General features: G+C 41.0%; 1 protein-coding gene across 1 annotated transcript in view; it reads right to left on the bottom strand.

Annotated features, from left to right (window-relative positions):
• LOC115125526 (cytosolic phospholipase A2 gamma-like) overlaps positions 1–12,976 on the bottom strand; it is a 40,402-nt gene extending 27,426 nt beyond the window's left edge. The window contains exons 1-14 of the mRNA XM_065024989.1: positions 12,910–12,976; positions 12,447–12,501; positions 7,507–7,614; positions 7,101–7,243; positions 6,667–6,862; positions 6,368–6,467; positions 5,908–6,048; positions 5,738–5,815; positions 4,590–4,625; positions 3,323–3,475; positions 3,059–3,226; positions 1,414–1,494; positions 629–712; positions 213–367 (exon numbers count right to left, since the gene is read on the bottom strand). Coding sequence (XP_064881061.1) covers positions 213–367; positions 629–712; positions 1,414–1,494; positions 3,059–3,226; positions 3,323–3,475; positions 4,590–4,625; positions 5,738–5,815; positions 5,908–6,048; positions 6,368–6,467; positions 6,667–6,862; positions 7,101–7,243; positions 7,507–7,614; positions 12,447–12,473 — 1,470 coding nt within the window. The 5' untranslated portion in view covers positions 12,474–12,501; positions 12,910–12,976. The remainder of the gene's footprint in view (positions 1–212; positions 368–628; positions 713–1,413; positions 1,495–3,058; positions 3,227–3,322; positions 3,476–4,589; positions 4,626–5,737; positions 5,816–5,907; positions 6,049–6,367; positions 6,468–6,666; positions 6,863–7,100; positions 7,244–7,506; positions 7,615–12,446; positions 12,502–12,909) is intronic.
• Positions 12,977–14,739: the final 1,763 nt, after the last annotated feature.

Raw genomic sequence — 14,739 nt, 5'->3', positions numbered from 1 at the left:
TTTGGAATTTCTGTGAGTGTAATGTTTACTGTTCATTTTGTTTATTTCACTTTTGTATATTATCTACTTCACTTGCTTTGGCAATGTTAACATGTGTTTCCCATGCCGATAAAGCCCCTTGAATTGAATTGAGAGGGTCACTACTATCTAGGCACATCATGTTCTTCTGAAAGGCTTGAATAGGAATAAACATTGTGTGTGTGTGTGTTTGCCTCAAAGGGGTCTCCTTCGCTGAAGTCTAAGGAGATGATGAGGTCGACCTTCCTCGATGTGCGCAGGACGGGGGGGTAGGGAGAGTTCAACTTTAACCCAGCGTCTACCAGATGAATCTTCTCTTTGGATGCCATGCTGCTCGGAACATTAGTATCTGGGGAGATTGAGAAAGGGGGGGTAGAGAGAGACGGAGCGAGCGTAGAGTGAGGGGGTAGAGAGAGCAAGGGGTACAGAGAGGGGGATAGAGAGAAATGGGGGGTCCAGAGAGAGGGGGAGCGAGAAGCGAGAGGAGAGAGGGTAGAGAGAGAAAGAGATAACCAACCAAGAAAGCTGCTATTTTGGAGGGAAACATAAGATCCTGATGACTGATACTAGTTATGCTATCAAGTTAGGAAGAGGTCTGATGTTACTGTACCGTCGATCTTGAAGAGGAAGTTGGACGTGGTTCCCCATTCCCATTTTTGGACCAGAGGGAAAATGTTCTGCACAATCCACAACCCTGGGGGAGACACACACACCAATTTCAAATAATTAATATCAACTGGTCAAAAATAATCTCAGTGATGGAGAGAGTATATAGTCTGTTCTGTATCCTTCCTTTACTGGAATAACACACACCTTCCGTTGTAATCATACTGAATAGAAAGTAAATAGAAAGGTAAAGGTAAGTACATACTGGATAGAAAGGTAAAGGTAAGTACATACTGGATAGAAAGGTAAAGGTAAGTACATACTGGATAGAAAGGTAAAGGTAAGTACATACTGGATAGAAAGGTAAAGGTAAGTACATACTGGATAGAAAGGTAAAGGTAAGTACATACTGGATAGAAAGGTAAAGGTAAGTACATACTGGATAGAAAGGTAAAGGTAAGTACATACTGGATAGAAAGGTAAAGGTAAGTACATACTGGATAGAAAGGTAAAGGTAAGTACATACTGGATATAAAAGTAAAGGTAAGTACATACTGGATAGAAAGGTAAGTACATACTGGATAGAAAGGTAAAGGTAAGTACATACTGGATAGAAAGGTAAGTACATACTGGATAGAAAGGTAAAGGTACGTTTTTTTTCTTGAACTGCATTGTTGGTTAAGGGTTAAGGGCTTGTAAGTAAGCATTTCATGGTAAAGTCTACACAACTTGTATTCGGCACATGTGGCAAATAAAGTTTGATTTGATTTAAGGAAAAAAAAACATTACCATCGGAGAGCCAGAAGTTTGTTATTGGCACTTTGTCTGGCTTTTTCGATGTTCTCATCGACTCCCTGGATATCGCTTCATCTGCAAAGATGAAGACAAAGACAAATAAGACAAAGATGACCTCATGGTCTGGCATGTATCACACGGTTTGAAAAAGCATGTGATAAAAATGAAGCTTCAGACGTCATTGATGTTGTACTTTTGATAAAATAATACACACATCGGCACACTGCTTCAAAGTTAGCTGCTTAGAGACTTCGACACATGCCTCAGAGCTCCAGTATCAAACCTAACATCACTAGTTAAGGTTAGGCGTTAACTTTGAGTGGTTAGGATTAGGATTAGCCATTAACTTGGAGTGGCTTGGATAAGGGTAAATTGTCAATGGAAAGTACTGTCAAAAATGTGCATTAGCAACAATAATTAGAAAACAAATACACTTAAAGTACTTTTGTCAAGATGGACCAGAAACTGATTTGAACTCCTGACATTCAGGTTGCATGTCATTGTTGGACGCCCGCTCACCAACCCCAATCTACCACCTTGCAAGCCAATCTTCCATTTCTATCCCTCTGCTGGTTACTATTGTCTGATATGTGCGTGCACACACACTTAGCCAGTAACCACTATCCCCTACAGCAGGAACACGTATTCTTTTAGTGACTGAGCGGCTGGACATGATGCTGAACCACAGGGGGCTGGTGGTGGGAGAAATCGGATCATGGGTTCACTGCAATGGATAGAACGGAATGAGAAATCGTACCAAACACGTGTTTGATATGTGTTTGATACCGTTCATGATGCCATTCCCAAGCAGTACAATAACCTGTCCTCTGATTTCTCCCTCCACCAGCCTCCCCTAGTTTACCTCAGTTAATAAATATATTTTTGTATTCCATGATCTCTGCATTGTCTCCCTTTTTGTTACGGGATACGAGCCAGTTCATGACAAGTGATGGCTCATCTGGGATTATATGGTTGGTTCCTAGACATTTTTGCGTATAGTATTTTGTTGCATTATAAGGGATTAATGCTAATTGGGATGCGCTTTAGTTGGTATTCGCTGCATAGTCTTATAAGTGTTTGGTATAGTGCCTTAGAGAAGTATCAGTGATTTTGGTTGTCCTGTGACGTCATCAAATGGTGCGTTGCATGGAAAAGTATGCCAGTAGGCCTAATTCTAGTCTCGTTAAGCTAACTGGTAAGTGTATTTTGTTTGGGAGAAAATGTGGAGTTAGTGTTTGATAAACTCTGTAGCTGCTTGTTTGCAGCTTTTGGTACAGCTGTTTTGAGTTGTGCTGTGTGCCCAGTGTTGGTTGCCTTTGTTTGTTAAACTTGCCGCTGCGGTGGATAATTGGTTATGTGCTGCGTTGGAGTAACATTGATTCATTTCCAGGCCCCTGCACAGGCTGGGAATTCTTGCTCCTCTCACTGTTGAGATAATGGTTCGAGGAGCAGAGTTCAATCTGCTGTGTACCTCCAATGAGAGATTTGGGTAGGGTAGTGTCACTTGCTACCCAGAGCTGTAGCCTTTCTTTTCCCTTGTTAGGCTTAGTGACATGTTCCACTTTGAAATACGTTGGGCATGGTTATTTTGTTTGTTATTTTTGTGTGGTGTCTGTGGACAGAGCAGTTGTCTCGTTACCGTTGCAGGTGTAGCGTTTGTCCTTCCAGTCTTTTGCCCAGCTGTCTGAGGAGAGGATGAGCTCCAGACTGACTGTCTCTATGAACTTCTTTCTCTCCACCAGGCTGGTTCTCTTCCAGTTCTCAGGGTCCATGTTCCACAGCATCTCGCCCTTACTGCTCACAAGACCTAGAGACATTATACACATTATCACACAGTTCATGATAATTCTCTCTCTCTCTCTCTCTCTCTCTCTCTCTCTCTCTCTCTCTCTCTCTCTCTCACCCTTCAGTAGCTGTCCCAGTGTGGTGATGACTTCCTTTGTCTTCAGTGGATCTGGGTCATCAGCGTACTTGATTAGCTCAGACACACACTTCACCACTCGGGAGGGCATACACTCACACACCTTCTCTTCCACCACCTTACTGCTCTCGTACCCTGCAGAACAAAGCAGGTTGGTCAGGTGTAGTGGAGGTGATTTGGAAACACAATCTCCTCTCATGATGAGGTAACCCTGTCTGAGACATCTATATCTCAAGTCCCGCCCTCGGACCTTGAGGATATCCTCTTGGCCAATTCCTTTCCAGCTATTACAATGAGCCTGACCTCCTATAGCTTCTCCCAACAGCCTCCTCTGGTCAATTTACCTCCCCACACCAGCTGGAATGTGGTTTTAACCAATCAGCATTCAGGATTAGACCCACCTGTTTAATGTCTAGTGTTGTCTTGTAGTTTGTCTGCTATTGTCCCGTAGTTTATTGTCTATAATACAACGGGTGGGTCTAATCCTGAATGCTGATTGGATAAAACCAGTTTCCAGCCGGTGTCGATTCCACGGCTAAATCTATGACATTAAAATAGCTGTTTACTCTGTTCCATCTGACTACGTAATTCTCTGTCTCATCAGCCCAGCCAGGCAATTTATAAACTTGATCTCTACTATAAAAGCATCTAGTCATAATCTTACATTTCTTTTAGACTAACATTTAGTTTTCAACAGCAGAGATTTGTATAAACTTTGCTGTCTATCTCTGACATTTGCAACATTGTTTCAATTTACCAATTCGATCTCCTTGACACGTGAGCAAATTTCTATGCCATGCAAAATTGCGCCTCATTAGCCCACTGTTATGGATGTACTCAAATAATGTCACTAGAAAACAGCTTAATTAAACAAATGCAAATGCGGGTACATTGCGGTTATTCTGGCTTTTTGCCGTGACTGTAATTAGCCGCAATTGGCTAGTTAGCAAGCAAGTTTCATTTAAGGACCAAAAAATTTACCGCTGTGCCATATAGATTGCGAAATAGTTGACCGATTCCATGGCACATGGTTTTTGAACTGATACGCAAAATGACGCCAGATTCAAAACTTTTCAATTTAAATGATTATACTAATTCTCGCAACCAATAGAATGTTATTTATATGGGGGATACAACCTTCCCAGCAATGCAGATATTGCCATGAAGACGAGGAATCATTGGATCATTTGTTTTGGTACTGTCCATAAGGTCACAGGTCCAGGAATGGTTGAAGAATTGCAATATTTACCTGGACCAAACCCTGCAGATGGCACTACTGGGCGATCTGAAAAGTCATAGTCAATTGATCAATAATATAATAATACGTTTAACAAAAGAGTTTATTTTAAATGTACAATCTGTAAAAACAATGAGAATAGAAAGGTTCAGAACTTTTGTGAAAGATCACAACACAGTAGAAAAATATATGGCAAATAGAAATCCAATGGATGGTGTTAAGAGATAGATGGAAGGGGTTAAATGGAACTGAAGATTGGGACTAATAACAACTAATAACAACAAGATAACTAATGTAAAACATACTGTGCCCGTAAAACGTATACAGGTTATGAACTGTTTTGAAAAAGTAGTTTGAAAGATATGGCAATTAGAAATCAAACCGGATGGACATCAGAAATAGATGGGAGAGGTTGAGAGTAGAGGAAGGACAGGAGTAAAAACAAAAGAATATATATATAACTATTGTAAAATAGACTGTCCATAAAATGTATATAGTATGTATAAGCTGGAAATACAGGCCTTAGCGTTGTTGTTCACTAGTTTGCTCCAATTGGGGGAGGGGTGTTAGGGTTGGAGGGTAATAAAGGAAATGTATACATTTTATAAAGGTTCTGTTCTCCCCACTGTATGTATGCATATTTGTATATTTTCAAAAAATATATGGGGGATTGGAAGCGATGAAGACAATTACATTGATGGAAGCTATAATCTACCTGCAATATTAAAGCTGATCACAGCCAGTATGGCAAAGGAACATTTAGAACAAACGACTGGGTCACGCCAATAGATACAGAACAAAAAGACTGAACGACTGGATCACATCTCTAACAACTTAACCGACCAGCCGGCTTGGGTAGCAACCCTAGATTTGTGTTGCGACTATATCTTGTGGAAGGATGAAATAGTATTAATAAATTCATCAAAATGTTTTTAATAAAAATATGTCAATCATTATTTGAATATGTAGCTAGCCCATTGTATAAAAGTGATTTAGTCCTCGAAGCCGTTGTTTGGAGGATATATTGGCACAGTTTGCCGACCCTCGGCTTTGTCTCGAGCCTAACAACTCCTGTGCCAAAATATCCTCCAAACACCGGCTTCACTGGCATTATCACTTAACAACTAGCAGGCTAATTAGCACGCTGTACAGTAGCTTACCTCCAAACAAGCTCCAGATCCTTTTTACTACCTCATCATTGTTTATCTGCTTGTCTGCAAAGGCACTCCCACAGATACCTGCCCAGCAACAACAAACAAACAACAATAAATTGATGTGTGGGTGTGTGCACACGTTTGCTTGTACATGTGTGTGTCTGTGGGTTCCCCACCTTGCAGCAGAACCATGTCCATTTCCTTCCTCTTCTCTCTCAGAGCTCCACCTTCAAACTTGCTCCCAAGACAGGAAGTGGGGATGAAAGCGCCCAATCCGGAGAAGCCACTCTCGTAGGGGGTCATCTCAAACCACACCCCTACAGAAAATTGGTAAATTACAGAAATGTACATTAATTGCTTTGTCTGAAATGACAAACTATTCGCTATGTAGCCCGACTGGGACTAATGCCTGGCTTGCTTTTTGGGTGTCTACAGATGAGTGTTAGTTCATATGGTTCATATTGCATGAGTTGTTTATATTATTTATATTGTTCTTGCACTGTGAGACAATTGTCTTTGTTAAAAATGTAATGCAATTACATTTGATTGATTGATGCTGCGTTCACTATGCACTCGGAACTAGGACACTAAGAAAGTTCTGAATTTCCGAGTTTGCATGAACCCTGCATAAGTCACCTTTAGTGTCATCCTGTTTGCGGCAGTCTAGTTCTATGGCGCTGTAGATGGGGTAGGGGTTGATGATGTTAGCATCTTCAGAGAGACAGCGGGTGTGCATCTGATACAGGAGAGAGAGAACAAGGGGGAAGAGATGGGAGTGGAGAGATGGGGGGAGATGGGGGAGGGGGAAAGAGAGAACAACCGTGGTGAAGAGATGATGGGGGGATAATTAGCCCAACAGAGGCAGACACACAAATACACACACTGGCAGACAGACAGACACACACGCAAACACACAAACACAACTATACACTGACCTCTTTCATGAAATAGGAGGCAGTGAAGGCGCCCCAGAAGTCAGTGAGGTTGAAGTCCTGGTTTTCTTCTTTCCTCAATTTCAGCCACTCAACAGCTTTGCTCAAGTTCACTTTAGGACCCCTCAGCTTCTTTATCATTTCATCACAACGCTTACTTAATGACGAGGCTGGATCGCTGTACAGGGATGACATGCACCTGTGTGTGTGTGTGTGTGTGTGTGTGTGTGTGTGTGTGTGTGTGTGTGTGTGTGTGTGTGTGTGTGTGTGTGTGTGTGTGTGTGTGTGTGTGTGTGTGTGTGTGTGTGTGTGTGTGTGTGTGTGTGTGTGAGAGTGAGTGAGTGAAGGAGAGAGCAAGATACCTAGCATATTCAAAATGAACTTTCCTGCTAAGAACAATAGTAAATAAGTGTGTGTGTGTGTGTGTGTGTGTATACCAGGTGGTGCCAGACACCCCACACATATAGAGGAGGCTGCCCAGCAGGTTGTCCTGTTCCAGCTGATGCAGAGATCCCAGCATGCCCACTGCTGCCCTCTCTCCTCCACCTGACCCCAGCAACGCTATGTTAGGAACATCCTCCTGAGAGATGGGGAGAGAGAGACAGAAAGAGAGGAATAAAGAGAGAGATATAGAGAGAACGAAAGACAGAGAGAGAGAGAGACTGAGAGAGATCAAATCTAAAGGATTTTACATCAGTATCCCATCATACAGTGTGTTATATAAGGATAAGGGAGGGGGCAGGGCTAACAACTGGTAGCTGGAGACATGGGAGTGGGCTCCATATGTAGTTGGAGAGATGTGTGAGAGAGTGATTAAAAGATAGAGAAGACAGGACAACCCACCAGTTCACAGTTGAAACCCTGAGCTTTCAGCCACTTCTTAATCAGAGTCTTCCTCTCCTTCACATACTTTATCTCTTCATCATTGATGGAGTCAGACAGACGCACAGTCTGACAGAATGAACGAGAGACAGAAAAAAAGACGATACAGTTTGGTTTAACTGAGCCATAACACTTCTAAAGTAACATTGTATTTCAATGAAAAGTTAGTTGATTCTGATATCTTATACTCTTACTTTGTCAGGAAAGTGTATTTTATTCCTTAATTCTGGATGCGTATTCATAGCTATGTATTACAGTACGGTGTGGTGTTACATACAAATGTCATCCTCATATTCTGATGAATTTCTTATGAGTGTGTACACTATACAGTACCAGTCAAAAGTTTGGACACACCTCCTCATTCAAGGGTTTTTCTTTACTTTTACTATTTTCTACATTGTGGAATAATAGTGAAGACATTTAACTATGAAATAACTCATATAGAATTATGTAATAACCAAAAAATAGTTAAACAAATCAAATTATATTTTAGATTCTTCAAAGTAGCCACCCTTTGCCTTGGTGACAGATTTGCACACTCTTGGCATTCTCTCAAAGCTTCACCAGGAATGATTTTCCAGCAGTCTTGAAGGAGTTCCCACATATGCTGAGCACTTATTGCCTGCTTGTCCTTCACTCTGCAGTCCAACTCATCCCAAACCATCTCTATTGAGTTAAGGTTGGGTGGTTGTGGAGGCCCGGTCATCCGATGCAGCACTCCATCACTCTCCTTCTTGGTCAAATAGCCCTTACACAGCCTGGAGGTGTGTTGGGTCATTGTCCAGTTGATAAACAAATTATTGTCCCACTCAGAGCAAACCAGATGTGATGGCGTATCGCTGCAGAATGCTGTGGTAGCCATGCTGGTTAAGTGTGCCATGAATTCTAATTAAATCACAGACAGTGTTCACCAGGAAAGCACCCTCAAACTCCTCCTCCATGCTTCACGGTGGGAATCACACATCCGGGGATCTGATCACCTACTCTGCGTCTCACAAAGACACGGCGGTTAGAACCAATAATCTCATCAGACCAAAGGACAGATTTCCACCGGTCTAATGTCTATTGCTCGTGTTTCTTGGCCCAAGCAATCTCTTCTTCTTGTTGGTGTCCTTTAGTAGTGGTTTCTTTGCAGCAATTCGACCATGAACTGGCCGAAATCAAGTAGTCTCCTCTGAACAGTTGATGTTGAGATGTGTCTCTTACTTGAACTCTGTGAAGCATTTATTTGGGCTGCAATCTGAGGTGCAGTTAACTCTAATGAACTTATCCTCTACAACAGAGGTAACTCTGGGTCTTCCTTTTCTGTGGCCGTCCTCATGAGAGCCAGTTTCATCATAGCGATGGGTGGTTTTCGCGACTGCACTTGAAGAAACTTTAAAAGTTCTTGACATTTTACAAATTGACTGACCTTCATGTCTTAAAGTAATGATGGACTGTCATTACTCTTAGTTTTTTTGAGCTGTACTTGCCATTATATGGACTCTGTCTTTTGCCAAATAGGGTTATCTTCTGTATACCACCCCTACTTTGTCACAACACAACTGACTATAATGGTAGGCGTGATTACCGACAACGATGATACGGCCTACAGGGAGGAGGTGAGGGCCCTCGGAGTGTGGTGTCAAGAAAATAACCTCACACTCAATGTCAACAAAACAAAGGAGATGATCGTGAACTTCAGGCAACAGCAGTGGAGAGGGTGGAAAGTTTTAAGTTTCTCGGCGTACACATCACGGACAAACTGAAATGGTCCACCCACACAGACAGCATTGTGAAGAAGGAGCAGCAGCGCCTCTTCAACCTCAGGAGGCTGAAGAAATTCGGCTTGTCACCAAAAAACCTCACAAACTTTTACAGATGCACAATCGAGAGCATCCTGTCAGGCTGTATCACCGCCTGGTACGGAAGCTGCTCCTCCCATAACCCTAAGGCTCTCCAGAGGGTAGTGAGGTCTGCACAACGCATCACCGGGTGCAAACTACCTGCCCTCCAGGACACCTACACCACCCAATGTCACAGGAAGGCCAAAAAGATCATCAAGGACAACAACCACCCGAGCCACTGCCTTTTCACCCCGCTATCATCCAGAAGGCGAGGTCAGTACAGGTGCATCAAAGCAGGGACTGAGAGACTGAAAAACAGCTTCCATCTCAAGGCCATCAGACTGTTAAACAGCCATCACTAACATTGAGTGGCTGCTGCCAACATACTGACTCAACTCTAGCCCCTTTAGTAATGGAAACATTTATGTAATCAATTTATCACTAGCCACTTTATATAATGCTTACATACCCTACATTACTCATCTCATATGTATATACTGTACGCTATACCATCTACTGCATCTTGCCAACTTGATGTAATGTATCACTAGCCACTTTAACTTCTTATGGCTGGGGGGCAGTAGTGAGTAGCTTGGACGAATAATGTGCCCAGAGTAAACTTCCTGCTACTCAGGCCCAGAATCTAAGATATGCATAATATAGTAGATTTGGATAGAAAACACTCTGAAGTTTCTAAATCTGTTTGAATGATGTCTGTGAATATAACAGAACTCATATGGCAGGCAAAAACCTGAGAAGAAATCCAACCAGGAAGTGGGAAATCTGAGGTTTGTAGGTTTTCAAGTCTTTGCCTATCCAAAATACAGTGTAAATTTGGTCCGATTGCACTTCCTAAGGCTTCCACTAGATGTTAACAGTCTTTAGAACTTTGTTTCGGGCTCCACTGTGAAGGGGGAGTGAATAAGAGCTGTTTGACTACGGGGTCTGGCAGAATGCCATGAGCTAAGTCACGCGCGTGGCCATGAGAGCGAACTGTGTTCCCTTTCATTTCTAAAGACAAAGGAATTGTCCGATTGGAACATTATTGAAGATTTATGATAAAAAACATCCTAAAGATTGATTCTATACATCGTTTGACATGTTTCTACGAACTGCAATGGAACTGTTTTGACTTTTCGTCTGGACCTAGTGCTCGCGCCTTGTGAATTTGGATTTGTGAACTAAACGTGAAAACAAAAAGGAGGGATTTGGACATAAATGATGGACTTTATCGAACAAAAGAAACATTTATTGTGGAACTGGGATTCCAGTTAGTGGTAGTGCATTCCGATGAATATCATCAAAGGGGCGGCAGGGTAGCCTAGTGGTTAGAGTGTTGGACTAGTAACCGAAAGGTTGCATTTTCAAATCCCTGAGCTGACAAGGTACAAATCTTTCGTTCTTCCCCTTGAACAGGCAGTTAACCCACTGTTCCTAGGCCATCTTTGAAAAGAAGAATTTGTTCTTATTAACTTACTTGCCTAGTTAAATAAAGGTAAAATTAAAAATGTAAAAAAAGATAAGTGAATATTTATAATGCTATTTCTGACTTCTGTTGACTCCATAAAATGGCGGGAATCTGTATGGCTTGTTTTGGTCTCTGAGCGCTGTACTCAGATTATTCCATGGTGTGCTTTCGCTGTACAGCTTTTTTAAAGTCTGACACAGCGGTTGCATTAAGGAGAAGTATATATTTAATTCCATGCATAACACTTGTATTTTCATCATCATTTATGATGAGTATTTTTGTAAATTGATGTAGCTCTCTGCAAAAACACCGGATGTTTCGGAAGCTAAACATTACTGAACATAATGCGCCGATGTAAACTTAGATTTTTGGATATAAATATGAACTTTATCGAACAAAAGATACATGTATTGTGTAACATGAAGTCCTATGAGTGCCATCTGATGAAGATCATCAAAGGTTAGTGATTAATTGTATCTCTATATCTGTTTTTGTGACTCCTCTATTTGGCTGGAAAAATGGCTGTGTTTTTATGTGACTAGGCACTGACCTAACATAATCGCATGGTATGCTTTCGTCGTAAAACCTTTTTGAAATTGGACACTTTGGTGGGATTAACAACAAGTGTATCTTTAAAATGGTGTAAAATACTTGTATGTTTGAGGAATTTTAATTATGAGATTTCTGTTGTTTGAATTTGTCGCCCTGCACTTTCACTGGCTGTTGTCAAATCGATCCCATTAACGGGACTTCAGCCCGTCTCATCCCGAAGAAGTTTTAAACAATGCCACTTGATATGTTTTCATACCCTACATTACTCATCTCATATGTATATACTGTACTCTATACCATCTACTGCATCTTGCCTATGCCGTTCGCGCATCACTCATTCATATATTTTTATGTACATATTCGTATTCATTCCTTTATATTTGTGTGTAGTAGTTGGGTAGTTGTTGTGAAATTGTTAGGTTAGATTACTTGTTAGATATTACTGCATGGTCGGAACTAGAAGCACAAGCATTACGCTACACTCACATTAACATCTGCTAACCATGTGTATGTGACAAATACATTTGATTGGATTTGAACTGATTGGCTCAAACAAACAAATTAAGAAGGAAAAAAATTGAAATGAAATTGAAATGCATTCCAGGCCACCTCATGAAGCACGTTGAGAGAATGCCAAGAGTTGTCATGGAAAATTGCAAGATGATGTTATAATGCTTGTATTGCATTTTAATGGTTGTTTTATTCGACAGAATAGAGTATTCTGTTAACTATTGTGGGTGTGTTCTACTGAGGATGGGCCTCTATGAGATAGCACTGACAGAGGAGATTCACAATGTCTTTGGGTGATTATGGTTTTGTGCTATGAAGTACCAGGAATGAGATTAGAACCTCGTCTTAGGGACCAAAATGAACAATGATTTATAGCGAATGTTATCTGGCTAAGGGATACTCCTTTCTCAATTATAAAGTCCCTTTGTGAACTGTTCCTAGGATCTGTTGTTCGTCATGTAGGTTATCAATAAGATATTTTATAATATTGTGTGGTTTCTTTCAGACAAATGTCCTATTCTATATTGTGAAGATGAGTTTCTTACCTTAGGAGTATTTCTTGGTTGCAACATTGTTCTCACTGAGTCAACTAAACAGATCCTTTAAACACAAACCAATCCCTTTGTTTGTATCCATGTCATAGGGTCAGAAAACTCATTAATAATAATAACATTACTGTGATTGACAATTACCCTAAATTATCACATTTGTGTCCAAGGACTTATAGTACTCAGTTGAAACCCAAAGACATTCTAATATATATTAATATGTCCTAAACATATCTATCAATGTGACTTCAGAACTAGAAGCCAAAGACTCTAGACTGATTTGAATATAGGTCACCTGTATCATTCTATTACACAACAATCAATCACATTTATTTATATAGCCATTTTTTCAAAGACAGATTGTCAAAGGGTTTTATAACAATATCATATATATATAATCGATAAAATAATACAACTACACACAAAAGCTACTTGCAGTGTTTAGACAGAGAAGTCTTACCAGAGATGTATAGTACAGCAGACTAGTCCAGTCTTAATCTTCACCTCCAGTTGATCTCCACATTCTAGTCCCGTCCTCTGTCATCTTATATAGGCCCAGTTACACACACACACACACACACACACACACACACACACACACACACACACACACACACACACACACACACACACACACACACACACACACACACACACACACACACACACACACACACACACACGCTGGGAGTGACAGATACTGGGATAATACCCAGGAGAAACTTAACTGTTGCTCAGTAACACATAATTAGTGACACATCCTTGGGGAACAGGAGTGGTAGGATATTTTGGGGCTGATGTTCTCATACTGAATAATACCAGTATACCTACACCTATGCCCATTTAACATTCACTTGTACCAACATGACATGTCACTTGCCTCATATTTTGTTTTAATGTCACTCAATCCTCAGTGTCACTCAGCCTTACTGATGCACCTTAATGCTGCTACAGTATATACCGTATTTGCCCTGACTGCTATGCAAAACTCTCTCTGTTTTTTGTCATGTCATGCTACTTTGTGATTAGTGAATAACCTCAATGACTGGGCAACCAACAACAATGTTAACATTGGAGCACATGCAAATAAGACTTGATTTACGTGTGTCAAAAGTCTCATTGTTTTCTAATTGTCTCATTTAATTATGAAGTGATCAGGGGTGAAAGTAGAATGCATTACTTCCTGGTATGGGATCTCCTATGTGTGCACACACATGTCAAACAATCACCTCAAAGGTCTCCTTTACTAGGCTACCTGCACACATTCATCCACTACCAACATACATGTATTTCCAGCCTTGTGGTGAATGGGAAGATACATTTGTTACACAAAACACCAAAAAGTTAATGACATTTGGCAGTTGTCAATTAGGCCAGAATTAATGCCTCCACTGCTGTCCGCGCACATCTAGGCCACTCATCTCTGCCTTGAAAAGAAAAATGTCAATGTTCTCGTAGAATAACATCACATTTTGGAGCGTAGGCTATACCACCGGTTTTCAAGTCCATTCGTTCAATTGTCTGACTGTACGGCGCACCCCAACTATTTATTTTTCCGGTATGCATACCGGACCTTAACGCCTTACTTTCACCCCTGGAAGTGTTATAATTTGACATTTCTGGATGTTTAACACCATTTAATTCAACAGTGGGAAGTTATCTTCATGAAAGTAGCTCATGCAGTTACTGAAACAGTGATACCTCTTGAATGACAGTAGATATTTCTGTTCTGATTTCAGATTTCAATGGTATTCACAAATTACATGGATTTAAGCCTCCTCATCATAAACTCCACAAACAGCTGATTTGCCTGCTTCAACATGGCATCACACTGCTTCCTCCATTCCTGAAGAGGGTGGCTTGAAGCATCATTGTCAAAAGCCCCACAAACCCCGTTGCCTGCTTCAACATGCCATCACGTTGCTTCCTCCATTCCTGAAGAGGGTGGCTTGAAGCATTATCACAACCTCCACAAGCCCTGCTGATTCAACTCTGGTTTACATCACATGAAGTGCAGCCTAGCAGGTACCTCACTCTTGTTATAAAACTGTAGTTTCTTCATATCTCCCAGAATTGTTTTTATTTTTATTTCACCTTTATTTAACCAGGTAGGGCAGTTGAGAACAAGTTCTCATTTACAACTGTGACCTGGCCAAGATAAAGCAAAGCGGTTCGACACAAACAACACAGAGTTACACAAGGGATAAACAAACGTCCAGTCAATAACACAATAGAAAAAATCTATACAATTTCACGTACGTGAGGAGAGACGGACCAAGGCGCAGCGGAA

The sequence above is a fragment of the Oncorhynchus nerka genome, linkage group LG12 (genome assembly GCF_034236695.1).
Source record: "Oncorhynchus nerka isolate Pitt River linkage group LG12, Oner_Uvic_2.0, whole genome shotgun sequence".
In the NCBI taxonomy this organism is placed as follows: domain Eukaryota; kingdom Metazoa; phylum Chordata; class Actinopteri; order Salmoniformes; family Salmonidae; genus Oncorhynchus; species Oncorhynchus nerka.
This window is presented reverse-complemented; position numbering and strand designations above follow the sequence as displayed.